The sequence below is a fragment of the Peromyscus californicus genome, unplaced genomic scaffold (assembly GCF_007827085.1).
Source record: "Peromyscus californicus insignis strain IS unplaced genomic scaffold, ASM782708v3 Scaffold_23__1_contigs__length_62951481, whole genome shotgun sequence".
Taxonomy (NCBI): Eukaryota; Metazoa; Chordata; class Mammalia; order Rodentia; family Cricetidae; genus Peromyscus; species Peromyscus californicus.
The window spans coordinates 18,234,075-18,261,782 of NW_026294534.1; the positions used below are offsets into that span (position 1 = coordinate 18,234,075).

At 43.2% G+C, this 27,708-nt stretch overlaps 1 protein-coding gene across 1 annotated transcript in view; it reads left to right on the forward strand.

Annotated features, from left to right (window-relative positions):
• Positions 1-27,708, forward strand: part of Kcnu1 (potassium calcium-activated channel subfamily U member 1) — a 72,454-nt gene that overhangs the window by 16,149 nt on the left and 28,597 nt on the right. Inside the window, 12 exon segments of the mRNA XM_052752846.1 lie at positions 4,383-4,400; positions 4,402-4,554; positions 5,845-5,936; positions 7,118-7,228; positions 10,551-10,656; positions 14,396-14,478; positions 16,060-16,129; positions 16,537-16,689; positions 20,226-20,338; positions 20,909-20,977; positions 22,815-22,904; positions 23,017-23,114. Of these exon segments, the coding sequence (XP_052608806.1) occupies positions 4,383-4,400; positions 4,402-4,554; positions 5,845-5,936; positions 7,118-7,228; positions 10,551-10,656; positions 14,396-14,478; positions 16,060-16,129; positions 16,537-16,689; positions 20,226-20,338; positions 20,909-20,977; positions 22,815-22,904; positions 23,017-23,114 (1,156 nt within the window).

A 27,708-nucleotide genomic window follows, 5' to 3' on the forward strand; every position in this document is an offset into this window, starting at 1 on the left:
TATTGGACCAAGAGTTACATTCTTTCCAGGGCAGAAGCAACAATTGCTGTCCCAGAATTCCACAGGAGATACCACTAAGACATCCTGTACCTTTGCTTCCAGTGAGAAGGTCTCAGGCTCAGTGTGGCCTAAAGGCATGTTTTATTTGACCAATTCTTTCATTAATTTTTGTCTTTGTTTTTCTTTTTTTCTCCCTTTTCTCTTCCTTCCTTCCTTCCTTCCTTCCTTCCTTCCTTCCTTCCTTCCTTCCTTCCTTCCTTTCTTTCTTTTTGGTTAGTTGCTAACTCTTATGGAGCATTCATGTAAATGTGGATTTCTGGATTCTTTGGGCGCATACAGGAGTCTGGACACCCTGTTCTTTCAAGGTTACCAGAGGTCATAGCAGAATAGCTGCTGCCTGGGTGTAGGTGCTACTGGACCGGACATGTCTATGAGTCGTTGAAGTCTCTGCTTCAGCCCTCTAAGCATGGGAGCATGCTGGACATGCAGGTCCTCGAGATGAGGACATCTCCAGCAGGGATTCATTCAGAAAAAAAGGAGAAGCCATCAGAGGATTGGGAAACAAGAGGGTTCCTTTTTTTTTTTTTTTTTTTTTAAACAGGATCGAACCCAGGGCCTTGCGCTTGCTAAGCAAGCGCGCTACCACTGAGCTAAATTCCCCAACCTCGAGGGTTCTGTTTTGAACCACACTGATTTTGAGAATGTAAACAACAACAAAAGAAAAATTAAAAAAAAAAAAACACCTAAACTAAAAGAGCTTTATCCAAGAGCACAGAAAATAGCTTTTGTTGAGAGGATGTTAGAAATGAGAGCCCCAAATCAAAGTTATGATTGGCCCACTGCCTCGCCATCCTGTACTGACACTATCCTTCAGCTAAACAGTGATACCACTCCATTTTTTTTAGGGTTCAAGACGGTAGACCAGACTGGCCTTGAACCCAGAGATCCACCTACCTCTGCCTCCCAAGAACTGGGATTAAAAGCATGCACCACCACCACCCCGCTGATACCATTCAAATTTGAGTATTAACTAGATAGAAATTTGTATGGTGCCTAAGCTTAAATTTCACAAAAATAATAAAAGGTAGTTACAGAATACAATGGTTATAAGCTACTTAATGTGATTTGCCAAGTGGAACAATAGAAGAGTTAAGAAAAATACCTCCTTGTTTGAACAAGTGCAAATGAGCTATACAAATCTAACAGGACCCTTTATACTATCAGTGCAATAGTCAGGGTAACTTGCCCATGGCAGTATATACCTCCTCACTCACCTTCATGAAAGCAATCCTAATTGAACTCAGAGAGTCATACCCAAAACCTCCCAGACAACACTAACAACAACATAAAGTCACAAAAGTAGGAGCAGATCTTGTTGGACAAAGAAAGGATTCAGTGGGAGAAAGACTAATGGGGGCAGGTGAAAATGACCAATATACATGTATATATATATGAAATTGTCAAAAAATAAAATACTTCCTAAAAACCTTGACTGAAAAACATGTGACTAACGGATTACTAAACAATAGAAAGAATTGAAGAGTAGACTCAAAGACGTCAGAAGAATAAACTGTCCAGTGGAACAGAAGCCATGTGCAAAAAAGAGGGAACCAGATGCAAAAGACAAAAAGTGACAGAACAGATTGAGAAGCCAGGAGGACAGCACTGTGGAGAACGCACTGGCATGAGAACAGACAGATCCACCTGAGGAGAAAAACTTAAATCAGTGAAGCAGAGCCGTCAAAGAGACTTAACGCACTAGACACATACCGAGTGTTCCCAAAGGAATGCTTGAAATGAAGTCTGGCATCTGTAGATGAAAAGCCATACTGTGCACTAGGGGAAATGACTCTCAGTTAATAAAGTTATTAGATCAAGTAAAGCATGCCTGTGTGTTGCATTGAGCCTGAGAACTTCTCACTGGCATTACAGGAAAGATTCCTGATGATGTGTCTTGTAGCATTCAGGGACAGTAATGGTTGCTTCTTCCCTGGTAGGCACATGATTCTCGGTCCAGTTCTGTCAATGCAGGGATGGATCTACCCTCTCTGCGTTGTGTGGAGCAGTTCCTGATCTCTAAGGATAAGAAGAGGGACAAGCTGAAGAAGGAAAGACTGCTAGAAGGAAGCAAAAGAAAGCAGCATCAGATTGCTTGGTAGCACTGATCAATGTCAGATGATGATATGAGGCCTGTCTGAAAGTAAACATACCTTGGCATCGTAAGTCTGCAGGGGAAAAGCAGCACCCCTTTCAGAAATGTGTGCTGATTAGAAAATCAAACCACAGAGGGAGTGAATTAAACTAAGAAGTTGGGAATGGAGAGTCATGGTGAAAATGTGGTCATTAATGAATTTAAAGACCAATGTCATAGCCAGGGAAATGATGGTGGCATGCTGGTACGTGCACCCTACTATCTTAGGAAGGGTTTGTTTGGCTTACACTTCCATATCATGTTCATCATCGAAGGACATCAGGACAGGAACTCTCAAGCAGGGCAGGAACCCGGAGCAGGAGCTGATGCAGAGACCATGGAGGAGTGCTGCTTACTGACTCACTCTTACAGTTGTTCAGCCTGTTTTCTTGTAGAACCCAGGACCACCAGCCCAGGGGTAGCACCACCCACAATGGGCGGAGCCCTTCCCCATTGTTAAGAAAATGTCCCACAGGCCTGTCTACAACCCAGTCTTACAGAGGCATTTTCTCAATGGAGGTTCCCTTCTCTCAGATAACTCTAGCTTGTGTCAGGTTGACATAAAAGTAGCCAATACAACTGATCCCTTGTCACCTTGACACACAAACACACCACTCTTCAATTAGAAGTTTATCCCCAAGATGGCATGTTAATGTTGATATCATAATACAAAACATAAATAACTTTAAAAGTACTACAGTCCTCACAAATTCAAACACATTAAAACTTAAGTCTCCTTAAAATATCCAGTCTCTAAAAATCCAAAATCTCTTTTTAAAGTTCAAAGTCTTTCAGCTGTGGGCTCCTATAAAAATAAAAATTAAATACCTCCTCACTTCAAGAGGGAAGAACCAGGGCCCAGTCACAATCTGAACAAAGCAAGACTAAACTCCAACAGTATAAACAGCTAGCATCCAATTATCTGGGATTCACTCACCATCTTCTGGACTCTTCCAAAGGGCTTGGGTCGCTTCTCCAACTTGCCCTCTGCAGCGCACACAGCTGTCTTCTAAGCTAGGGCAGGCTCCACTCCACGGCTGCTGCTGTTCTTGGTGGTCATCCCATGGTCCTGGCATCTCCAAAACGCTGGGTCTTCTGCAACTGGACTGCACTTTCACCAATAGCCTCTCCTAGGCTCTCTTCATCGTGCCAAACCTAAGCTGTTCTCCACGACCCCTTCATGCTTTCAAAACCAGTACCACCTGGGTGACTCTTACACTACCAAGTTCGGCTGCCAGTCCGAGGTCCAACCTTGGCCACCTCTGGAACACAGTTTCTGTGTGCTCACTCTCAAAAAACACTTCCCAGAAGATTTCACCTCAATGATGTTGGTCTCTTAATCATTGCTAACTTCTCAGCATCCACTGTCCCAGTATAGCAAAGGTTTTGCTTTAGTGGTTCTGGTCTCTTGTTCATCACTGCCGATTCTTCAGCCCCAGCTGACCAGAACCACAGATTTGGCACACAAAGGGCCTGGTAGAATCTGCTTCCCTCTGAAAAGTCACAAGCCAGGTCTCCCATTTTCTGCACTGCTCTCAACATTCTTATCTCCTAAGCTCTGACAGAACGGCTCAGCGCGCTCTCAACACTCAATGGGTTTTCTAGCCCAAAGGTCCAAAGTCCTTCCACAATCCTCCCCCAAGCAACATGGTCACATCTGTCACAGCAACACCTCAACTATCCTGGTACCAACTTGTCTTAGGGTTTCTATTGCTGTGAGGAAACACCATGACTAAAAGCCAATTGGTGCCACCTCATTCGAATCAACCTGGAAAAGTTTGCTTTTCTTTAGATGTTAAGGCCACGTGTGTAAGCTCACTGAAACCCAGGCTCAGCTTCCTTATCGATTTTCCCTATATTCTTCAAAAATGAAAATGAATGGTGATTGCCGGAGACCCCTGCCTCCAGGATGCTCTGGGCCTCAAGGGAAGCAGGCAGCAAGCCCCGTAGGGTGTTCCAGATCTGAGTGCATGCCCCATGCCCCCAGTGATGTCAGTGATAATCCTCACTGTGGAAACACGGCCTCCTGATCAGCACTCACGCTTGGGAGGGCTCTCAGCAGCTGCAGTCCGTCATTTGCTCTTGTCTCTGGCCTGAATCGAGGGAAATTGATGGACTGTTTGCCTTCTCCCCCCCCCCCCCCCTTCTCTTCTATTCACAGACCTTTCCTTTGCCATCTCTCTTTGGACAGGTGGAAAATTCTGGCGACCCCCTGGCTCAGCGGCAGAAACTCGCAGTCTATGTCCTATTTTGAGTCCATTTATTTGGTAACGGCGACAATGTCAACCGTTGGTTTTGGGGATGTGGTGGCCAAGACCTCTCTAGGACGGACTTTCATCGTTTTCTTCACCCTTGGAAGTTTGGTGAGGAGTATTTTTATTATCTCTTGAGTATACAAATAAAGCATTCAGTTAATGGTGAGGAAACAATATAGATTTGAAAGTGAATGTTACTTTATTCAGTGTATGTGAAAAGGAAAAGATGCTCAGATTCCACCTTTTCCAAACCATGTACCCTGGAACCTGGAGTGCAGCTCCTTGGTTTCCAGGGGGTGAAAGGAGGTAGATTCTACATTGAATCAAGCAAGTCCATTTTCCTCCATTTTTTTTTTTTTCCCATCAGACTAAAATCTTCTCCTGAAGAAGATCATTTGAGATTTGGTTCTGTGCCATCTCTCTCAAATGACAATCACTTACTACACCAGTAATTAGTTCCAGGGAAAGTTCAGATAAACTAGTATTTATGCTTGACTCAGGGGAGTGGTGAGGGCCTTAGAAGCTTCATTTCTTATTTCCGATCTCTTAAAAAAACATAACTGTGTGCTCCACTCCACCATTTTTATATTGCCATGACCAGGGTCACCTTCTGACGTTTCAGTCATCGTCTCTGGTCCCTCCAGTGTCATATGTGAAGTTTTGGGGTTTTTTTAGATTTGTTTACTTATGTACACCATGTTCTGTCTGCATGTATGCCCTCAAGCCAGAAGAGGGCGCCAGATTTCATTACAGATGTTTGTGGGCTCTGGGAATTGAACTCAGGACCTTTGGAAGATCAGCCCCTGCTCTTAACTGCTGAGCCATCTCTCCAGCCCTTGTTTTTTGTTTTTCTTTGTTTTTTTTTTTTTTTTTTTTTAACCAGTCCAAACACCGTGAAATCAGAATAAGAAAGAAGTTAGAAACCATCAAGGGACAAATTTGTAGAGAAGTTGTCTAACATTTGTGTTTATCATTTTGAAACTGAACATCAATTTGTTAATTTTAATCAAAATCCTAACTCTTAAAAAACTGGGGAAAATATAATCTCTCTTTTAAATGCAGCTCACTGTTACAGCCTTCTGCTAAATCAATGGTTCTCAACCTGTGGGTTATGACCCCTTTGACAAATCTCTAGCTCCAAAAATATTTGTGTACATTACAATTCATCACAGTGACAAAAATTACGGTTATGAAGTCGCAGGGAAAAATAATCTTATGGTGGGGTCACTACAATGTGAACTCTATTAAAGGGTCGCAGCGTTAGGAAGGTTGAGATCCACTGTGCTAGATGAAAGACATTCATGTGTTCTTGTCTTTTTCTTGATAGCCTTGTAACTTAGGAATATCTGTCAAAGTAATGAGCCCTGAGGAACTTTTCTTTTTACTTTTTTATTTTAGATACTATTTGCAAACTGCATCCCGGAAATGGTGGAGCTCTTTACCAGCAGGAGGAAATATACCAAGTCCTATGAAGCAGTCAAAGGAAAGAAGTAATTAGCTCTTCCATACAATTCCTGCAGTTTACGGTGTTCTGTTGGCCACGTGTATTGTTCTGGACGCATACTGCCTGTCACAGCTATAGACCCGAGGGCATGCCCTGCCAAAGGTTTTCATCCACTGAAGAGATCGTGTTAGAATGAGTGCCGTATAAACAGGATGTCCACTACTTGTTACAAATCGCTGATAGATCTATTCATAAGAGTGTTTAATCAACTTCTGTCAACCTAAATAAGAGAGAGAGAGGAGAGAGACAGAGAGACGAGAGTCCCCCAAAATAATGACACTTGTGAATAGCAGAGTTTTCCAAGTATAGGAGATAGTAAGTCTGTTATGTGATAAATAATTGTGACAATTATAACCATAATGGTAGCTTTCCCCGAAATCTTTGTATAATGCAGCTGTTTGGAGACATGCATGGTGTTTTTTTTGTTTGTTTGTTTGTTTGTTTGTTTGTTTGTTTTGGTTTGGTTTGGTTTTTGGTTTTTTTTGAGGCAGGGTTTCTCTGTGTTGTTTTGGTGCCTGTCCTGGATCTCGCTCTGTAGACCAGGCTGGCCTTGAACTCACAGAGATCTGCCTGGCTCGGCCTCCCGAGTGCTGGGATTAAAGGTGTGCATCACCACCGCCCGGCGTACATGCATGTTTTGAGATGAGGAAAAGCCCATAGAACTGGAGGCTTCCAATGCTTTGAACTCCTTTGTGTTTAGGTTACTAAATTCTAAAGGATTCATAGACAAAACTTACTGAAAACAACTTAAGCTAATTGCCCTTCTATCATCTTGACAGGAAGATGCAGTCAGATCTAGCAGATTCTCGGGGTCCAACCAGCCTCGGACAGACAATATCTAAAAACAGTTTGCATCAGCACTGAACTTGCATCGATTGCTCTCCTTTTCGTTATTCCATGAACACCACACCGGGACAACTATTCATATAACATTTACATTGCCTTAGACTTTACAAGTCACCTGGAGATGACTTCACGTAGGCCAGGGGACATGTGTAGGTCACACGCACATTTACGCCATTTTAAATGAGGACACGGAGCAGCTATAGATTTCGACCATTTGTGTGTGGGTGGGGGACGCGGTCCTTGGAGTCCATTCCCTCCGATACCGTGGAGAGCGGTCCTTCCGTTCTTGAGATGCTCCTCTTCCCCTTTCTGGTTGCCTAGGTTCATCGTGGTCTGCGGAAACATCACGATTGACAGTGTGACTGCCTTTCTGAGGAATTTCCTCCGCCATAGGTCGGGAGAAATCAACACTGAGATTGTGTTCCTCGGAGAGTAAGTGCATCAGTGTGGCTCAGTCTGTTCTAAATGAACAGTTGGAATGTGTCTACATTGGTTGTTGTTGCTGCTATTGGTTTTTTGCTTTTCAAGACAGGGTTCACTGTGCAGCTTTGGAGCCTTTCCTGGAACTCGCTCTGTAGACCAGGCTGGCCTCGAACTCACAGAGATCCACCTGCCTCTGCCTCCCGAGTGCTGGGATTAAAGGTGTGTGCCACGACTGCCCAGCTATGTGTGTATTTTTTTTTCCAGAGCTGAGGACCGAACCCAGGGCCTTGCGCTTGCTAGGCAAGTGCTCTACCACTGAGCTAAATCCCCAACCCCGTGTGTGTTTTTCAATGGAAGGAAATTGCACTTGTAACATTTATAGAAATTTTAGGAAACAATAATAGAAAAAATAATTACTTCTCAGCCTTTCTGGTAAGATGAAGTGTAGAAAAAGAAAAGTAACTTCCTGTCCAGACCTAACCAGTGCAAAAATTTTAGAGTCTATCTCTCCAGATATTTTTCTGCATCTCTACTTACATTATTTAAGTGCCTCGGTTTTTGGACACTTTGGTACTATGAAAGCTAGCAGTAGGGATGAAGCTTCCAGGTCGGGAGCAGCTTGAGTTTTCCATGTCTCAGGATTCAGGTATGTGATGTCTTCAGCAATAGGGTCTTACCTTCAAGTTCTGGTGGGTAACCAAGAACAATGGCATTGGCCTTTATTTTTCGAAGGCTATCGGACCCTTTTGAGCAACGACTCAAAGAGAGGTAGTCCACACCTGTGTGCCGGTGTTTTTATTACTATATCTCTAGAGTATAACTGTGTGCCGGTGTTTTTATTACTATATCTCTAGAGTATAACTGTGTGCCGGTGTTTTTATTACTATATCTCTAGAGTATAACTTGAAATCACACATAGTGAAACTTCATTATCATTTTTGCTCTGGATTGTTTTGCAATCCAGAGTCTTTTGTGTTTTCATCAGAAATCTAAGATTCCTTCTACCCCCCTGTGGAGAATGGTGCTGAAATTTTATGGAGATTATATTGAATCTGTAAATTGCGTTTGGTGGGATAGCCATTCTCACTCATTCATTCATTCATTCATTCATTCATTCATTCATTCATTTATTGTTGAGACAGATCTCTATATGGAGCCCTGGCTGTCCTGGAACTCACTGTGTAGTCCAGGCTGGCCTTTATCTCAGAGATCTGCCTACCTCTGTCTCCAGAATGCTAGAATTAAAGATGTGTACTACCATGCCTGGCCTAAAATAGTCATTTTTGAAATCTTAATTCTTCAAATCCATGAGCATGGGAGACCTTTCTATCTTTTAGTTTCTTCTTCAGTGTTTTAAAAAACTGTCCTGTGGAAATCTTTCCTGTGTTTGGTCATGTTTATTCCAACCTCTTTCTTTGTTTTGGAGGATATTTTAAAATGGGGTTTGTTTCTTTGATTTCTTGTTTAATGTATTTGTTATTGACATAGAAAGGCCACTGGATTCTATTGTTGTTGTTGTGTGTGTGTGTGTGTGTGTGTGTGTGTGTGTGTGTGTGTGTGTGTGTGTGAATTTTATGCTTGCCATGTTGCTGAAAGAGTTGATCAGTTTTGGGGGGTTTTCTGGTGGGGTCTTTAGGATCTTTTACATATACTGTAATATCATCTACAAACTGGGCTTCTTTGACTTCTGTTTCTGATTGTACCCTTTTAGTTCCTCTTCTGTCATCTTGGTCTAGCTAAGACTTTAGATAGAAGTGGAAAGAGTGGGCATCGGTGTCTGATTTTAGTGATAATACTCTGGACATTTCTGTAATTAACATGATGTTGGCTGTAGGCTTGTTGTGTTAACATGATGTTGGCTATAGGCTTGTTGTGTCTAGCTTTTGTTAGGTTGAGATACGTTGGCCTTATCCCTAATCTCCCCAGGACGTCTATCATGAAAGGATGTTGGGTTTTGTCAAAGTCTATGATTTCTGCAGTTGAGTTCACTGATGCACTGAGGTTAGCATATTGATTTGCATATGTTGAATGATTTCTGCATCCCTGCAATGAAGTCAGGTTATCATGGTGAGTGATCTTTTTTGATGTGTCTGCAAGAATTTGTTGAGGATTTCTGTTTCTCTTTACCCCAGGGAGATGGTTTTGTTGTTGTGTCTTTATGTGATTTTGCTGTCAGTCTAACACTGGCTTCATAAAATACATTTGGAAGCCAATTTTCTATTTTCTGAATAATTCGTGAAGGATTAGAGGTAGTTCTTCTTCCAGAGTGTAGTTGAGTTTTGCGGTCAAATCAGATTCATCCTGACCCTTTTTTTCCACTAAGAGACTTAAAATTAATGCCTTGAGCCAGGCATGGTGGCGGTCCAAAAAGGCTGAGACCCTCTTTCAGCCTTGTCTTACCACTTTCTGTCTCCTCGCTCTACAGTCCTCCACACCTCTATGGTCAGCTAGTGGCCAGCTCTGTCCTTTCTCTCCAAGCAAGCTTGATGTGTCAGAACACAATGAAAATGCCACACAACACTGGGCGGTGGTGGCGCACGCCTTTAATCCCAGCACTTGGGAGGCAGAAGCAGGTGCATCTCTGTGAGTTCGAGGCCAGCCTGGGCTACAGAGCAAGTTCCAGGAAAGGTGTAAAGCTACACAGAGAAACCCTGTCTCGAAAAAGAAAAAAAAAAACCGCACAACACTAAACCCGTGTTTAAAATACTTGCTGATTATCATTTACAGGTGTGTTGAAATTGCTCACGCCAGTAACAGGATCAATTCTCACGTTCTGTCTGTGTTCACTTCGTATATTAGAAGCCATTTTGTTAAACCATGCCTGCAAATGCTATATCTTTTCCTATTTAAGATTTTATTTTAAGTTATGTATATATGTTGGTGGATATGTACGTTTGAGTGCAGGTACCTGTGGAAGCCAGAGGAGGGCATTGGCCCACCTGGAGCTGGAATTCGCAGGTGGTTGTGAACCACCTTATGTAGGTCACAGGAACTGAAATCTGGTCTGCCCTAAGAGCAGTCAGTGCCTTTAACCACTGTGCCATCTTTCCAGCCCTGAAATGCTGTATCCCTCTGAGTAATTGAATTGTTTGCATTATTTGATTCATGGTTTCTCTATTTCAGTTTTGTGCACTAGGGTTGCTCAGGCCTCATCTACAGACCCATTTGTAGATTGGGTTAGTTGTGCCAACGTCCTCTAGCTATATGGATGTATAATGGAATATAGGTGGCTTCTGATGGAATTAGGGATTTAGTAAATGTACTAAGTCAGATAACCACGAAGCAGAGCCAAGCTCTGGGTTTATCTTTGCCACTCAACTCTTTCATCTAGGGCACCTCCGTCCTTGGAACTGGAGACCTTACTCAAGTGCAATTTGTCCTTCACGACATTCGTATGTGGCTCGGCACTGAAGTTCGAGGATCTGAAGCGAGTTTCAGTAAGATCTAACTCTCTCTGTTTGTCCCTTCCGTAAGCTGGGAATGAGAACGATGGGCTGGGTTGCTGCCTCAGAAGCTAGCAGTCCAAGTCTTTTGACTGGAGGAAAACACAGCTTCCATGATTTTAAACATTGATCAGAAAAAGAACATAACTGACTTCCAAATCCTTCTCGACTCACAGCAAGTGGACCTCAGTGTTGATCTATACTACTTTTAAATTCTTCTTAAATTCCATCATACTCTCTATGAGATTTTATTCTATTACTTAAGGGGTCTGGAAAAAGTTGTAGATAATAAAAGTGTGTGTTCTTCTATGTCTTTTATTTTTAAAAATACTTAAATCAGGGCTGGAGAGATGGCTCAGAGGTTAAGAGCACTGGCTGCTCTTCCAGAGGTCCTGAGTTCAGTTCCCAGCAACCACATGGTGCCTCACAACCATCTGTAATGAGATCTGGTGCCCTCTTCTGACCTGCAGGCATACATGCAGACAGAACACTCTATTACATAATAAATAAATAAATAAATAAATAAATAAATAAATAAATAAATAAATAAATAAATAAATAAATAAATCTTTAAAAAATATTTAAATCAGAAACATTTATTTGCATAGTATATGATGTTCTCTTCCCACGCCCTTTATTTTTATTTATTCCTGGAGAATTTTGTATATACATACTTGTTTTACCTATATTTGCTCCTCTCCCCATCTAGCTCCTTCTGGATTCCCACCCAACTTGACATTGCTCTCTCTCTCTGTCTCTCTCTCTCTGTCTCTGTCTCTGTCTCTCTCTCTGTCTCTCTCTCTCTCTCTCTCTCTCTCTCTTGCTCTTGTTTTATTGTTTATAACTCACTGAGTCTAGTTAGTGCTGCCCATATACACATGGGTGTGAGACTCTTTACTGGAGTGTGGTCAGCCTCCCAGGAACCACACTCCTAAGAAAAACCGATTTCCTCCTCCACTAGTAGCCATGAACTGTCAACAGCTCCTCAGCTGGTGGCTATACCGTCCCCAGTCCGTGCGGGGATGTTGACTGGCTTGATCTTGTTCAGGTCTTACGCGGGCAAGCACAGCTACTGGGGGTTCATGGGTGCAGCAGGCCTGGCACGGCCAGAATACACTGCTTTCTCCCCGGACTTCTCAACCTTTGGCTCTACGGATCTTTCCACCACACAGTTTGACTATGTTCTCCGAACCTTGGAGGGGAGGGGCATGACACAGATGTCCACTTTGTGGCTGATCACTTAACAGACACTTAACCTCTGCACTTTGACCAGTTGCTCAGCTCTGTTTTGACTGCTGTCCACTACGTAAAGAAGCTTCTCTAACGAGAAGCTATGCTTACCTATGGGTTTAGAGATAATGTATTTAGAAGGTGGTTTGATAGTATGTCCATTTATCAAAGTAATATTAGTAGGTTCTCCCCTAGTGTCTATGAACTTCCCAGCCATGGGTTTGGCTTTACAGTACCAGGCCCGAGTTTCTTTCTACTTCCAGGCCCTAAATCTAATCAGAGTTGGTTACTCCTGTAGCAGTCATACCACTATTACATGTGCGGCCGTAGTTTGCTAGACCAGTTATTATTGTAGCTTGCAAGGTTCGCAGCTGGGTAAGATTTCTGCTGATGACTTTTTTCCCTCAGCAGGCTGCATAGCCAAATATGGCCTTCGTTGGTTCTCATCAACTTCTCTTCTTAGATATTGGTATATTGACCTTTGATAAGATAAACATGAAGAAAAATAGTGGAAATTCCAGCAAGGCCAAGGCTAAAAATAATGAACAATGGCCAAGTGAATAGTAAAGTTTGGTGTTGGATCAAAACTGGCTTCCTGGTATCTAAGTAACAAACCTGAATAATTCACTTCAAAGCAAAAGTCTACAGCGGTAGTTCTCAGCCTGTGGGTCATGACCCCTTTGGGGGTCAAATGACCCTTTTTTTTTTAATTAAGAGATTTTCTATTCATTTTACATACCAACCACAGATTCCCCTCTCCTCCCTCCTCCCACCCCCCAGTCTTCCCCCTCAACCTACCCCCCATTCCCACCTCCTCCAAGGCAAGGTTTCCCATGGGGAGTCAGCAGAGCCTGACACATTCAGTTGAAGCAGGTCCAAGCCCCTCCTCCCTGCACCAAGGCTACGCAAAGTGTCCCACCATAGGCACTAGGCTCCAAAAAGCCGGCTCATGCACCAGGGACTGGTCTGATCCCACTGCCTGGGGGCCCCCTAAACAGTTCAAGCTAAACAACTGTCTCGCCTATCCAGAGGGCCTAGTCCAGTCCCATGGGGGCTCCTCAGCTATTGGTCCACAGTTCATGCATTTCCACTAGTTTGGCTGGTCGTCTCTGTACATTTTCCCATCATGGTCTCGATATCCCTTGCTCATAGAATTCCTCCTCTCTCTCATCGATTGGACTCCTGGAGCTTGGCCTGGCGTCCGGTTGTGGATCTCTGCATCTGCTTCCATCAGTCACTGGATGAGGGCTCTGTGAGTTAGGGTATTCAGCCATCTGATCACCAGAGTAGGCCAGTTCAGGCACCCTCTCGACTATTGCCAGTAGTCTAAGGTGGGGTCATCCTTGTGCATTCCTGGGAACTTCCCCAGCTCTCTGTTTCTCCCTATTCCCATGATGTCTTCATTTATCATGGTATCTCTTTCCTTGCTCTCCCACTCTGTCCCTCTTCCAGCTAGAACCTCCCGTTCCCCTATGTTCTCATCCCCCATCCCTTGCCCTCCATTCCCTCCCTTCACCCCCAGTTTGCTTATGTAGATCTCATCTATTTCTCCTTCACTGGGCGATCCGTGCACAAATGACCCTTTCACAAGGACTGCCTAAGACCATTGGAAAACACAGATATTTACATTGTGATTCATAACAGTAGCAAAAGTACAGTTATGAAATAGCAATGAAAATAATTTTATAGTTGGAGGTCACCACACCATGAGGAACTGTATTAAAGGGTCACAGCATTAGGAAAGTTGAGAACCACTGGTCTATAGAGCTAATGCAAAGACTCCCAAGCAGAAAATGACAGACTCAGCATAATCTTTTTGTCTTATAATTTGTTACTGTAGGAGTAATTTTAATAATTTTCTGGCACTTTAAAATTTAGATCCCAAATGTTGAGTGACTCTTCATTGTGAACAATTCAGCCATTGTTTGGTGTCCTTAAGGTGGATAAATGTGCTGGCAGTTGCTGGAAAAGGTCTTTTTTTTTTTTTTTTTTTTAAGATTTATTTATTTATTATGTATACAGTGTTCTGCCTGCACATATCCCTGCAGGCCAGAAGAGGGCACCAGATCTCATTACAGATGGCGGTGAGCCACCATGTTGTTGCTGGGAATTGAACTCAGGACCTTTGAAAGAACAAGCAGTGCTCTTAACCTCTGAGCCATCTCTCCAACCCTGGAAAAGGTCTTATTGCTCATCAGCAGACATGAATAATGGTGATATATAGTATAGGAAAGTACAACTTGAAACTGTACCCATTGTAAAGCAATTTTCAATTTTTGTAAGAGACCCTATGCCCTGGTCCATCAGCTGTAGCCCTCAGAGCCTCAGCAACATTTGCAGGACGGTGGTCTTGATATGAAGACATGTGGTTCATGACTCCTTCCTACATGTGCTCTTCTTGTTGGCGGTAGTTTGAGGAAACCGTAAAACAGTTTCAAAGAGGGAATGCTAGAGTATTGCCCTTGTCGTTAAGCTGACGGCCGCTGTTTGATCTGAAGAACAGGTGGAGTCTGCAGAAGCCTGCCTGATTCTAGCCAACTCTCTGTGCAGCGACTTGCATGCAGAAGACATTTCAAACATCATGAGGTGAGAAGCTGGCGTGCCTCTGTTTTGTTCTTGTATGCTCCAAGGATGGTGTTCTTCTTTATACACTAAAACCAAGCCTATCACACAGGACTAAATGAGGGGAGATGCATCTCTAATTCACTGGGTTCATCATATGCCACATTTCTGCCTGCTTTTTGTCCCCCATGCACCCCAAAACAGTGAATGCAAAGGGAAGTGAAAGTAGAACATCCTAATGGGTATGACCTTCTCCATCATGTCCCCTGATGTTTCCTATAGATAAGGAAACATTTTAAAAGCAAGCATACAAACACCCTCTCCCCCTTTTTTATGGTGGTAAGAATCAACCCAGGACATCATGTGTTAACTCTACCAACTGAGCTGCATTCCCAGCTGTAACTCCAGATTAGTATTTAGATAGTGCCATTCTGAGTAAGATCCTCCTCAGTTCAAAATCAAAGATGCCATTTGTGAATCCTTGTAGTCACACAGAAACTTATTAATTATAAATGCTCTGCCAATAACTCAGGCTTGTTGCTAGCTAACTCTTACATTTTAAATTAACCCATATGTCTTATCTACGCTCTACCTGATGGCTTGGTACCTTTTCTCAGTACGGCAAGTTTATCTCCTTCTCTCCACATCTCTTCACAATTCTCTGACTCCTCCCCTTCTTCTTCTCGCTCTCTTTTTGTCTGTAAGTCCTGCCTAACCTCTACCTGTCCAGCTATTGGCCAGTCAGCTTCTTTATTAACCCAATCACAGTGACACATATTCCCACAGTATAAAGGAGTATTCCACAAATCCTAGTTGTATTCCTTATTTATTGGAATTTCTCTTTGGTAGTTCTAGGGAAAGAGGACACATGGTTGAGTGTCATGTGTTTGTGCACACTGGCAGGGGTTCTCAGGGTGAAGGGAGTTAGTGTTCCCAACTTCAACTGTCGAGTATCTGTGAGCAGGAACTTGCCTTGTGACAGAAACTGAAAATAGGGTTTTGGTGGCTCTGTTCCTAGAGCAAAATAAATAGGTGTGGTTGAAGATGACTCTACACAAAGCAAGGAATAGTTGAGAAATGACATCATGTATGGTACATTGAACAGAAGATACATTTTAGGCTCTTAACCTATAAAATGAAACATTCTATTAGCCCCGTCAAGCCATCAGGTGCAGGGCTAAGGTATGTGAAGCTGTTTATTCCTTCCTGTCAATGGATTCCAGTTTTCGGATACTAAATCCTGACCTTCCCGTGGGTTTGGTTACTTGGTCTCCTGAGCAGTGTTGCCTTTCTGGTCACGTCATTGTCAGTATGTTTCAGAAAACAGTGTAGTGGCTCACTGCTCTTTCACGGGACTCAAGTTCAGTTCCTGCAACTCCGGTCCCAGGGGCTCAGACACCTTCTTCTGGCCCGGTGGTCCACGTACATATGTTTGAGTGGAACACTCATATACATAAAATGAAAATATGTATATGAAAAATAACTATTGACACAGAATGTACTGAGTCCCTCCCACACTTATTCACAGGAAATTTAACTCTGAATTGGATTATATCACAAAGCCAATATGACCCATGACTGTTGAGCATATTGTTGTTTTTTCAGGGTGCTCTCTATCAAGAACTACAATTCACAGACCAGAATCATCATTCAGATCCTGCAGTCCCACAACAAGGTATCGTGGCCATTGAGTGAGCACACTCGGTTTTTTCATCTTTAGGTATCCTCATGGATCTACAGATTTAAAAAAAAATGTCAGCAATAGATGAGATTTGGATTCTCTTTAAAATGGCAGCTCACTTAGGGACACCAGCAAGGACCAGAATTAGAATTCGGCCCTTTGACCCGACCTTTACAACTTCAGCTTGTTTGTTTGTTTGTTTGTTTGTTTGTAAAGTAGCAGCACTGGAGGTGGACGGACACTGTCAAATGCAGACTGTGGTCTGTTGAGTCCATCGACCTTGGTACTACCTTTATTCTCAAGAGTGAAGAGAAAACTACTTAAAGAAAGTGTGCACCCAGGCGAGGTTTCTTGTGGTGTCTGCGTTCTTAACGCCCGACTTCCTTTCTCCCGTGAAACAGGCTTTCCTGTCAAAAATCCCCACCTGGAACTGGAGCGCCGGAGACAATATTATCTGCTTCGCAGAACTCAAGCTTGGATTTATCGCCCAAGGCTGCTTGGTGCCAGGCCTGTGCACCTTTCTTACGACTCTGTTTATCGAACAGAACCAAAAGGTAACTTTACAAAGTGATATTCAGTCTTGGCTCTTTCTCCACATCCCACACAGTAGAATCTGAAGTCGAAAGAAAAATTAAAAAAATTGAAGAATGCAAGAAGTTTCCAAGAAATAGAATTTGCCTCTTGGTAAGGGAAGGATCGAAAGATCTGGATTCAAGTTCCAGGTGTTTCCCTGGCCTTGAAGAAGTCATTGTTAAAACATTTATAGCATCGAGCTGCAAAACAGAGACTATTAGTCTGCTTCCTACCTACATCCCAGGATGCTGTAAATGTAAATATTTCATAAATTAAGAAGTACTTTGAGCTGGCCGGGCGGTGGTGGCGCACGCCTTTAATCCCAGCACTCGGGAGGCAGAGCCAGGCGGATCTCTGTGAGTTCGAGGCCAGCCTGGACTACCAAGTGAGTTCCAGGAAAGGCGCAAAGCTACACAGAGAAACCCTGTCTCGAAAAACCAAAAAAAAAAAAAAAAAAAGAAGTACTTTGAGTTATTGAGAGTCAAAATGTAAACAGCTTTAGTCTTAACAGAGAAATATTTAAATGTAAATAAAATATAAAATGATTAGTATAATAATTATTATATTAACCATATAGAAATGATATGAGTAATAACTAAAATCTAATTAATTTCTAGATTACTTTAGGGCAGATCCACCCAGTAACAGGAATAGTGATCATAAATCAAATAGTGGTCACACGCTGCCTCTCAGTGGTGTTTTCAGGAAGTAACGAGCAGGGTGTGGAAAAGCCAAGGAGCCAGGTTGTGTGTAGAGTCAGCTGGTGAACAGCACACCAGGAACCAGAGCCGTCTGGTTCAGTCTTCCCGGCTCTGACGTTGGGTATCCACCCACCACTTCCCACCTTAGACCGTAGATCCCTTGTGTGGGACAAAATAAGGGACAAAAGGGGATCGCTGTTTTGTACCCACTGGTGACCGTCCAGCGGCTTCCCTGAGATGTCCCTGGGGTCCGGGGGCAGGCTCTGTTGTCCTTTCCCAAAGCTCCTGCAAAGAACGGCCTCACTGCGCATCTCATTCTCACTCCGTGTTTACTGCTTCGTGCGTGCGCTGATGCTCCTCTTGGCCTCTCTGGACTCCATTTGCTTCTTCTACATCTTTCCTTCCTCAGTGTTATTAAGGAAAAGCAAGAGTGTAGAGAGATGCTCAGATTTCCAGAACGCCAACTCCAGCAAAAATACAGTTCTGCAGTAACTCTTTCTGAGAATAAGAAGATGTAATACATAGAACAAAAGATGTGAGCCGCGGGCAGTCAGGAGTGAGTGAGCCTGGATATGACCAGGATCGTATTACCGTCACTTGGCGGTGACTGTGTATGGCTTTGATGACTTGTGTAGTGTGTAGAAAAAGTGACAGGCTTTCAGTGTCTTCTTTGATTGTTGTGACTTCAACATCCATGACTGGAGAACATAAATGAAATGAAAATCCTATATACAGAGTTTGTTTCCTTTATTAATTGTATTGTGAGATGTTGTAGCTGGAAGAACATTTCCTGTCACCTCTAGGCCTAGAGGGTTGGTTACCTTATGCTTCAATCGTGATTAAATTTACCCAGCTGGACTGTGTGAGTCCCCAGATTGTTCTGGCCTCAATGCATTTTGTCCTCTTACTGTCTTTTCTGAGCTTTAAGGAGCTCATCTCCATCAACAGGTGTATCCTTTTAAAACCTAAATAATTCAGGCTGGAAACACTTGGTCAGTTTCTTTAGTAGTTGAGGCATCGATGGCCGCATGCTCTCCTTGTGACAGTCTGAGACTGAGAATGAACAAGAGATTCATTTGATCTCAGTATGGAGGAAAGGACTAGGAAAGGGTGCCAAATTATCAGGAATAGGTGGCCAGTTTTAGTGGGGCACTTTTCAAACCACAAAATGGTTTGAGGAGAATATCTGAGGTCACCGTTTATCTCCGTAGCAAGAGTTGCTCTAGAGACTAGAAATTTCCATCTTCATCCATGGTTCTGGCATATGTTCTCCTTTGTGGAGGTGGTACTGTAAGGTTCATTGTAGGGCAGGTGAGGAGATGAGGAGCTGCCTTATGCAAAATCCCAAGAGAAGTTTCCAGTGACCTCCCCTAGGTGGCATTCAGCCTTGTTAAGAATATTTATTCTACGCCGGGCGGTGGTGGCGCACGCCTTTAATCCCAGCACTCGGGAGGCAGAGCCAGGTGGATCTCTGTGAGTTCGAGGCCAGCCTGGGCTACCAAGTGAGTTCCAGGAAAGGCGCAAAGCTACACAGAGAAACCCTGTCTCGAAAAACCAAAAAAAAAAAAAAAAAAAAAAAAAGAATATTCATTCTAGAGCTGGGATCTATCTTAGGGGCAGGATGTTGTGTGTGCAGGGTCCTGGGTTCCATTGTAACTCCAGAGAAAAGCCACCTTTCATCTGTCTCATTTCGCTAGAGACCTTCTGCTGGCCTTAGGCTTTGCATTATTATCAATCCTGATCAACATCATCTTGGATTTCTTTGAACCTGTGAAGGGTTCTCATTTTCAGTAGAAGTCACAGGTATTCTTTTCTTTGTGGTATGCGATTTTTCAGTCAAAAGTAAGATTAATCAAAGTCGGTCCTAAGCCATCATGGACAGAGAATGACATCTTAGATTCCACATGGTCCCTCCCGTGTTACGGTTAGTGTCTCAAAAAACAGTAAGGCTGCTGTGCTAAAGTTAGCAGTGAGCCCGAGAAAATGATTTCAATCCTGACAAGGAAACTTGATTCTGTTTTAACTTAAAAATGTAGCTCTTACCTCAAAGGGAACAAGCTAGCTTCTTCTGGAGCCAAATTTGAGTAACTAGGGATTAGGAACACAGATTTATTTTACCTCAAATCTCATGTTCCCATATGGCAGTGGTTTTATGGAGTTTTCATAGTAATAGAATAAAGAAAGTCATAAATCAAGACATTTTAAAAACACATCAGTAGATACACCTGAAGGCGGTTACAGCCAGGCAGAGAAATCTCAGCTATAGGACTCTGCTTCTGATTGCATTCTGCGTCCTTTGATTGGTGGAGAATTTATTAAGGAGGGCTTTGTTAAGTTAATATATTCGACAGGTTCTTATTTGTTTACCAGGAAGTTAGGTCAGACAGAGGTAGGTAAGGCATAGCTCTTTAGGAGGCTTGTGAAAAACTGTAATTCGGCTCTGGACCTGCAACCTTCCAAACTCTCCACGGGCACTGGAGTTTCAATTAGTCAACCAGCCTTTGCAGACACAGCTTCCTTCCCGGAATTCTCTTTCACGGTGCCTTCTGGGGAGAAACTGATGTTGAGGGCCCACATCATCTTGGACTCCACTGAAAACAGATGAGTCTCAGTTCCTGCCTCAACATTGTTCCACCTGAACGCCAGGCTGTAGCTCCTCTCTGTGACGTACACGCAGTGGAGACTGATTTGGTACTTAGCGGTCTATGCAGCCTGTTAGAGCGTCTGTTTCCCTTACTAATATGCTGTACATGTTAATGTTTGTATATGTATGTGTCTATATGTAACACTCTATATGGTATGATTGTATTTTCTAGGTTTTTCCTAAACATTCCTGGCAAAAATACTTCTTGAATAGCTTGAAGAACAAAATTCTGACCCAGCGCCTCTCTGATGCCTTCACCGGGATGACATTTCCCGAGGTCTGCCGGTATGTTACATGAAGCCCTTCCCCGAGTCTCCCTGCAACGCCCTCATCCCACACTGTTGATGGAGGAAGGCTCCGGTACAAACTCAGGAGATGTAAGAGCAGTTACTTCAGAGCCTCTAGATCAGCGGGTCTCAACCTTCCTAACGCTGCGTGCGACTCTTTACTACAGTGCATCATGTTGTGCTCGCCCGCAGCCATAACATTGTTTTCGTTGCTACTTCATAACTGTAATTTTGCTACTGCTATGACTCGGGAATATAGATATCTGATATACAGGATATCTGGTATTTGACCCGTAGAGGGGTCGTGACCCACAGAGTGAGAACTGCGGCTTTAGATCCTAGCACTTTACAGGGCACGTGGGACAGGCTCACCTCCATCCCCGTTGGCATTCTGCTAAAGTTTATGTTGGGTGGATTCAGTTTTAAGTGGTGACCTATATTTAGGCGTTTCTTTCTCTGTTGAGTGGAGTTCATCTTCTCAGCACAGAGCATAAAGGATCGGTTCTGTTCATGTAGACCAGCCTCCTGCTTGTCTCTCTCCTCCTAACTCCTTCGCTTTCTTCCCCAGGCTTTGCTTTGTGAAGCTGCATCTCATGCTGATAGCCATCCAGCACAAGTCCGTCTTCCACAATTGTCGGTACTGATAAAGTTTTTCACGGATTCCAAGGTTTTGGTGTGTGTTGTTGAGGAGTTAGACTGTTGTTGATAGAGTAGATGAAGGAGAGAGGGGATCTGACCAGACAACTGGCATTTCTCAAGAGCTTGTAAGTTATGAGTTTATAACTGGATATGGTAGCATTGACTTGTAACCTCAACACCCGAGAGGTTGAGGCAGGAGGATCACTGATAGTTTGAGGCCAGGCTGGGCTACATAGCAAGATTCCACCCCAAATTAAAAAAAGAAAAAAGAAAAAAATAACAAGACAAAATAAGTTGATAAGTTCTTACAAGTACAATCAGGTGTATTCTTGTTATTATTGTGCCTCTTCTCAATTTTTCAGACCAAGTACGTATATATTTTGTGACAGTATCTTTATAACTAGATATTTACACTTGACCTTTGCCAAAAGATCAAGAAGAGATAAGTAGATGTTTAACATGAACTCAGAGATCCTCTCTTCCTCACCAAAGGAGCTGTTCAACAGTCCCTAGATGCGTTAGACATGCGCTAGCTAATGATGATATTTAGGGACCACAAATCCATATTATTCGAGAGTCAAAACTAATCACACCCCTCATTACTATTCTCAGTTAAATATTCACCAAATGCCCTACATTGTCTACCAAAACAGTGTGCTTTTGTTTAGAAGCCCATGTCTATTCATAAGGATTCTCTCACACTCCCAATGTACTCTAAACTATCTTGACAACAGAGTAAGCCAGAATCAGGACTTAACTTCATCCTAAAGTGAACAGGAGAAAAGTAAATTTGTTTATGTATTTATTTCTTTTCATTGTCTGAAGTAGACTCTTACTTGCCTGGTCTGGAATTTGCTTTGCAGACCTAGCGGGCCTTGAGCTCAGAGAGATCCACCTGCCTCTGCCTCCCAAGTGCTGGGATTAAAGGCATGTGCCACCAAGCCTGGCCAAAAGTAACTTTTAGAGAAGGAAAGGAGGACAGTATCAGAAATGAAAGAACTGAGGGGCATTAGGAGATCAAGGGCTTCATCATCCTGGATGTACGCATCAAAGAAACTAAAGACAGGACATTCTGATAACAGGAGCAGTGAGGGAAACTGAGGACCATGGTAACCTGAGGCACAGTGCTGCATCACGGAAGACCTGGGTAAATTTCATGACAGTTTTTGAGCACATAAGCCACTGGAAAAGAAAAGGGATGTTGGAATCCACCTTGATAATTTGTTACACTGCTGTGACAGTTTCATTTTTTTTGTTTGATTGTGGCCCCAGAGACCCAGCTGCTCAGGCAGACAGGCACTGAGCTACGTTGCCACCAGAGAATGTTCATCTGGAATATTTTTATTTTCTGAAGACCCAACCCTGGGCCTGGTGTGTGCGGGGCCAATGCTACTCCACTGAGCTACATCCCGGACCTCATTAGATGTAGTTTCATTTTATTAGGGGGTCCAGGGATGAGCACTACTAGCATTTCCATAAGGCTGTCCACTGTATGGCCATGCCTCCTTTGTCAGGCTTGCCTCAGGCAGCAAGGCAGCAAGCACGTGGTGGATTAGTCAGTCCATCTCAGGGTCCTGACTGTTCGGAGGGAGGAGCGTCCCCTCTGCTCCGCAGTCAAGCTCTTCTCCGCCCCCCCCTTAGCATTCTTTAGTAGCAATCACACAACAGATTAAATGTAGGCAAATTCACTTTCCCTACCGTGTTTAGCAGTAAATAAATAGACTTAATTCTTTAATACATCAACTTAGAGAAGCCCTTGTTAAGGACAGCATGAAATATCAAATATTGTTACAGATAATAGCGGAAAACTCACTACCTTATTCTTCCATTTCCAGGAGTCTTATACTAAACCCCCCGGCTCAGGTGAGGCTGGATAAGGACACCCTCGGGTTCTTCATTGCCGAATCCTCACAAGCTGTCAAAAGGTACTTCACTTTGCAATTCACTACGAAGAGGACACAGGAAAGCAAATAGAACCTAATGGGAGACAGACTTAGTTGTCACTTAAATCATTCTCCATTTATTCTCATTGTCCAGGGCCTTCTTTTACTGTTCCCACTGTCACAAAGATGTACACAATCCTGAGCTAATTGAAAAATGTGGCTGCAAAACCAGGAGCCAGGAAGAGCTCACAGGTAATCACAGATTATCTCTGTCTTCAGCCCGTTTGCTGGGGGTCTGGTCAAGGAGAGGAAAGAGGCTTCCATCACTGAGAAGATGAGGACCATTTGAACTTGGCCAAGATAAGGCGTGTGCTTCCCGCTGGGCATCCAAGGCCCGATAAGTGGTCTTTTAAAGCTGAAAAACAACACTACCTTTGTGGTTGCCCAGCTCAACTCCCTTTACAGGCCAGGAGAATGAACTCCGAAGAGATTTGGTAATCGGTCACATGGCCACTAAATAGCACCCTCAAACTCCACCTTGGCCACGCTGACTCGCAGGCACTGCTGTTTCCCTACAGCACACCGATTTTCCCAACGTCGGCCTGAAAATCCAGCCGTGTTTGACGGCTAGACTGTCCACGAAGTTAGTGCCTTCTGACCGGTCTTGGAGCGTTTCCCCCTTGTCAGCAGTGGGGAGTTTATTCTGACACGGTGATGTGAGAAGGTCACTCTGGCTTTTGTCTAGTCGAACCCAGTGACTCACTAGCCACTCCTGCCACTTCAGTGCAGGAAAAGAAAACTTAACCCTAAATATCCGTGATAAGTTTGTCCCTTCTGCTTTAAAACATTAGTGCTTTCATCCCAATATCTTAAAACAAACTTGATCAAGTCCAAATATGACTTTCCTGGCAAAAATACATTTTATAGATTAAACTTTGTTATCTCCTTTATTTATTTATTTATTCCCTTTATTTTATTTACCTACACTTTTTTTTGTTTGTTTTTTGTTTGTTTGTTTGTTTGTTTTCGAGACAGGGTTTCTCTGTGTAGCTTTGCGCCTTTCCTGGAACTCGCTTTGGAGACCAGGCTGGCCTCGAACTCACAGAGATCCGCCTGGCTCTGCCTCCCGAGTGCTGGGATTAAAGGCGTGTGCCACCACTGCCCGGCTTACCTACACAATTCTTGAGACACTTTTTTCTCCACAAAACAATTATAGATGAAGGGAAACACCGTGTGCTGGCTAGTTTTATGTCAACTTGACCTGAGCTAGAATCATCTGAGAGGAGTGAATCGCTGCTGAGAAATGCCTCCATAAGATTGGCCTGTCAGCAGGTCTGTGGGGCACTGTCTCAATTATTGGTTGATGTGGGAGGGCCCAGCCCACAGAAGGCGGTGCCCGGTCATGAGTTAAACATGCTAAACCTGAAAGCACAAAGATGAGGTATTGTCTCCCAAATGCTATGCAAGAGAAATTGTATTTATAACGTAATAAAACAGACTAGGCTCGCCTGTAAGTCTTAAGATGTCTTGGTATATCTTTAAACAAGTTAATACTTCCAGATGTATTTTAACTTTTATTTATGTGCATGGGTCTGTGTCTGTATGAGTGTATGCCATGTGTGTGCAGGGGCCTGTGAAGGCCAGAAGAGAGTGTCACATCCCCTAGGAGCTGGAATTACAGGTAGTTGTGAGCTGCCTAATGTGAGTCCTGGAAACCAAACTCAGATCCCCTGAAGAGCAGTATGAGCTCTCTCTCCAACCTCCCGATCTCTTTTTTCTCCAATGATCATCCCCTCCCCCAATTTTTGTATAGTATCTTATTTCAGCTTGACACAGATAAAGACCTTGAGAAAAAAAATCCTCGCCCAGGCAGTAGTGGCGCACGCCTTTATTCCCAGCACTCGGGAGGTAGAGCCAGGCAGATCTCTGAGTTCGAGGCCAGCCTGGGCTACAGAGTGAGTTCCAGGACAGGCACCAAAGCTACACAGAGAAACCCTGTCTCAAAAAACCAAAAAACAAACCCTCATATTTAGCAATCAAAACTTGTTTTTAGTGGTCAGAATTTACCTTAAAATGTTTATATATACATATGTTTATATATACATACAGGTCTACCCATACACATACATATATCTTAAAATTAGGCATATGTTAACAGCAATGATTGATAACTTTTAGAAGATTATAAATCAAAGGGCTGTGAGTTTTGTTATTTAGATCTGTCTTAGGACATAAAACAACACATAAAGCAATTATGTTTAAAAATTATCATGAATATATTTACCAACTGGTCAGTAGATGAGAGGACAGATAAATACTTACACAAAATAATTTATGAGCACTTAACAACAACAAAAAACCTCAAAGAACATGTAACAAGAGTCAAAGAAGTCTCCACGTGAGAGTCCCAAGCAGTCCTGACAGGAGCGGGTATTTTGGGCAGCCCCAAACACACAGCAGCTTGCAGGGCATGCTTGCAGGGACTCTGCCTGCTACACACTGCCTGGCCTCAGCGGCTCTCTGCAGCCACAGTGCACGACTCCATGACCACCTCAATCTTGCACCTTTCCTGCCTACAAAACCAGTACCATACACAGGACCAGAGTGTTTACAGCTTCTGTATGCTGACCCTGGGGAAACCCTTTCCTAGTTGTTTTCTAGGATCAGGGCATCCCCTGGGTGGCCTTCTCAGTTTAGACCCTCCGGCTTTTCAAATGAGTTAGCATTCTTCTACATTGGAGCCTTTGTTGAGGGGTCTTATCTTTGAGGCTTTCCTACTGTCTGAGTGCAGAGCAGAAGGTTTCTGTAACAGTTAGAGCCTTTCTGGCACATGCCGTGGCTGCAACTTTAAACTTTCTGGAGCTCTTTTCCTTGGCAAAATGCTCATCTTTAACATCATTCTATTCTACTCTTGTTGATTGTAGACCTACGTGAGAGCCGTGAGCAGTAACTATTTCACAGCCTGAATACTCAATGCTCTTGACATTTCTTCTATCAAACAAATTAGTCCATTACTTTAAATTCAACTTCTCCCAAGTTTTCAGGACACAGGCAGGGAATGCAGCTGGGTTATTTGCCAGAATATCGCATGAGTGACCTTTGTTCCAATCCCTTATAGAGCCCTGTTCCTTCTGAAGCATGAGCCAGGCTGAGCCAGGCTTCACTGTCGATATTTCTCTGCGTTCCTGTCTTCCGGTCTCCCGCCAGAAGTTCCCATTTAGCTATAATTGCAGTATGCAAGGGCTTTTCTAGCCCGAAGTTAAAAAACTTCCACATTCTTTCCAAAAACCCATTCCAAAGGCCTAAAACACACATAATCAGATTTATCCCACCATCGACAAAACTTTTTGGTACCAGTTTTCCCTGTTAGTAACTTATTGCTGTAACAAAAGCAATTGAAACACAGACGGAAGGGAGAGGGGAAAGAAGGAAGGAAGGGTGGGTGGGTGGGTTTATTTGGGGTCACCATTCGAGGATGCAGTTCATCATGATGGGGAAGTCTTGGCTGAGGGACTGACTAGTGAGGCAGCTAGTGACATGTTTGTAGTGAGGAAACGGAGGTGATGGATGCTCACATTCAGCTTGCTTTCTCCTTTTCAGTCAGTCCACAACCCCAGCCCATAGATTGTGGCCACCCATAGTTACGGTGGGTCTTCCCTTCTCAATTAGCCTAATCTACATAATTCCTCACAGGTATGTCTACAGCCATGTCTCTTAGGTGATTCTAGATTCTTTTGACAATATCAGCCATTATGCATATATTTTAGGAAACCCAATTTTTCTCTTTTGAAACTCTTTAAAAAGCCATTTCTCATTGAAGAAAAAGAAAGATCCTAAAATGTTGGCCACGAGTGGTAGGACTTTCATTTCTTTCAGTCTTTACAGGTCTCGGATCTATTTCTCTTTTTTGGAAGTTTAGTTGTCTTAGTTAGAGTTTCACTGCTGTGAAGAGACACCATGACCACAGCAACTCTTATAAAAGAAAACATTGAACTAGGGCTGGCTTACAGTTCAGAGGGTTAGTCCATCATCATCATGGCGGGAAGCATGGTGGCACACAGGCAGACATGGTGCTGGAGAGGCAACTGAGAGTTCTACAACTGGATTCACAGGCAGCAGGAAGAGAGAATGACACTGGGCCTGGCCTGAGCTTCTGAAACTTCAAAGCCCACCTCCAGTGACACACTTCCTCCAACAAAGTCACACCTAATCCAACAAGGCCACATCTCCTAATAGTGCCACTCCCTAGTGACCAAGCATTCAAATCTATGAATTCTGGGGGCCATTCCTATTCAAACCACCACAATTGTTTATATAGAAATCTTCCTTAAGGTATTCACTGGAAAACCCTAGTAAACTGAGTCATGATATTAACAATTTACTTTGAAAACATGAAGTCATTCTACCATTTCTGTCCTAAAACATGAGAAAATTATTACTTGTACACTGTCATCATAGAAAGGCAGATGGACAGAAAGATAAGTAACATAAACTGATAAACTTGAACTGAGTTTCAGGAAGAGATTGGCATCACTGAGTAGCAGAATGTGTGTACAGGAAGAAATGATGTCTCATGTGTCACTTTTCCCCATCCTACAGCATCTCAATATTGCTCATTTAATCTACCGATTTCAAATACTCTTGCATATATCCTCATGAACATCCTTAAAAGTCAGGGTGTGTTCCTTCTCATTTTTGCCGAAGAGAAAATTATTAGTTTTTATGTTATTTCAATATGTGGAAATTCCCAAGCAGTTTGAGACATACTCTTGGAAGATGAAGATTTTTTTTTTAAAGTCTAAATTAGCCGGTTGGCAGTGGTGCACACCTTTAATCCCAGCACTGG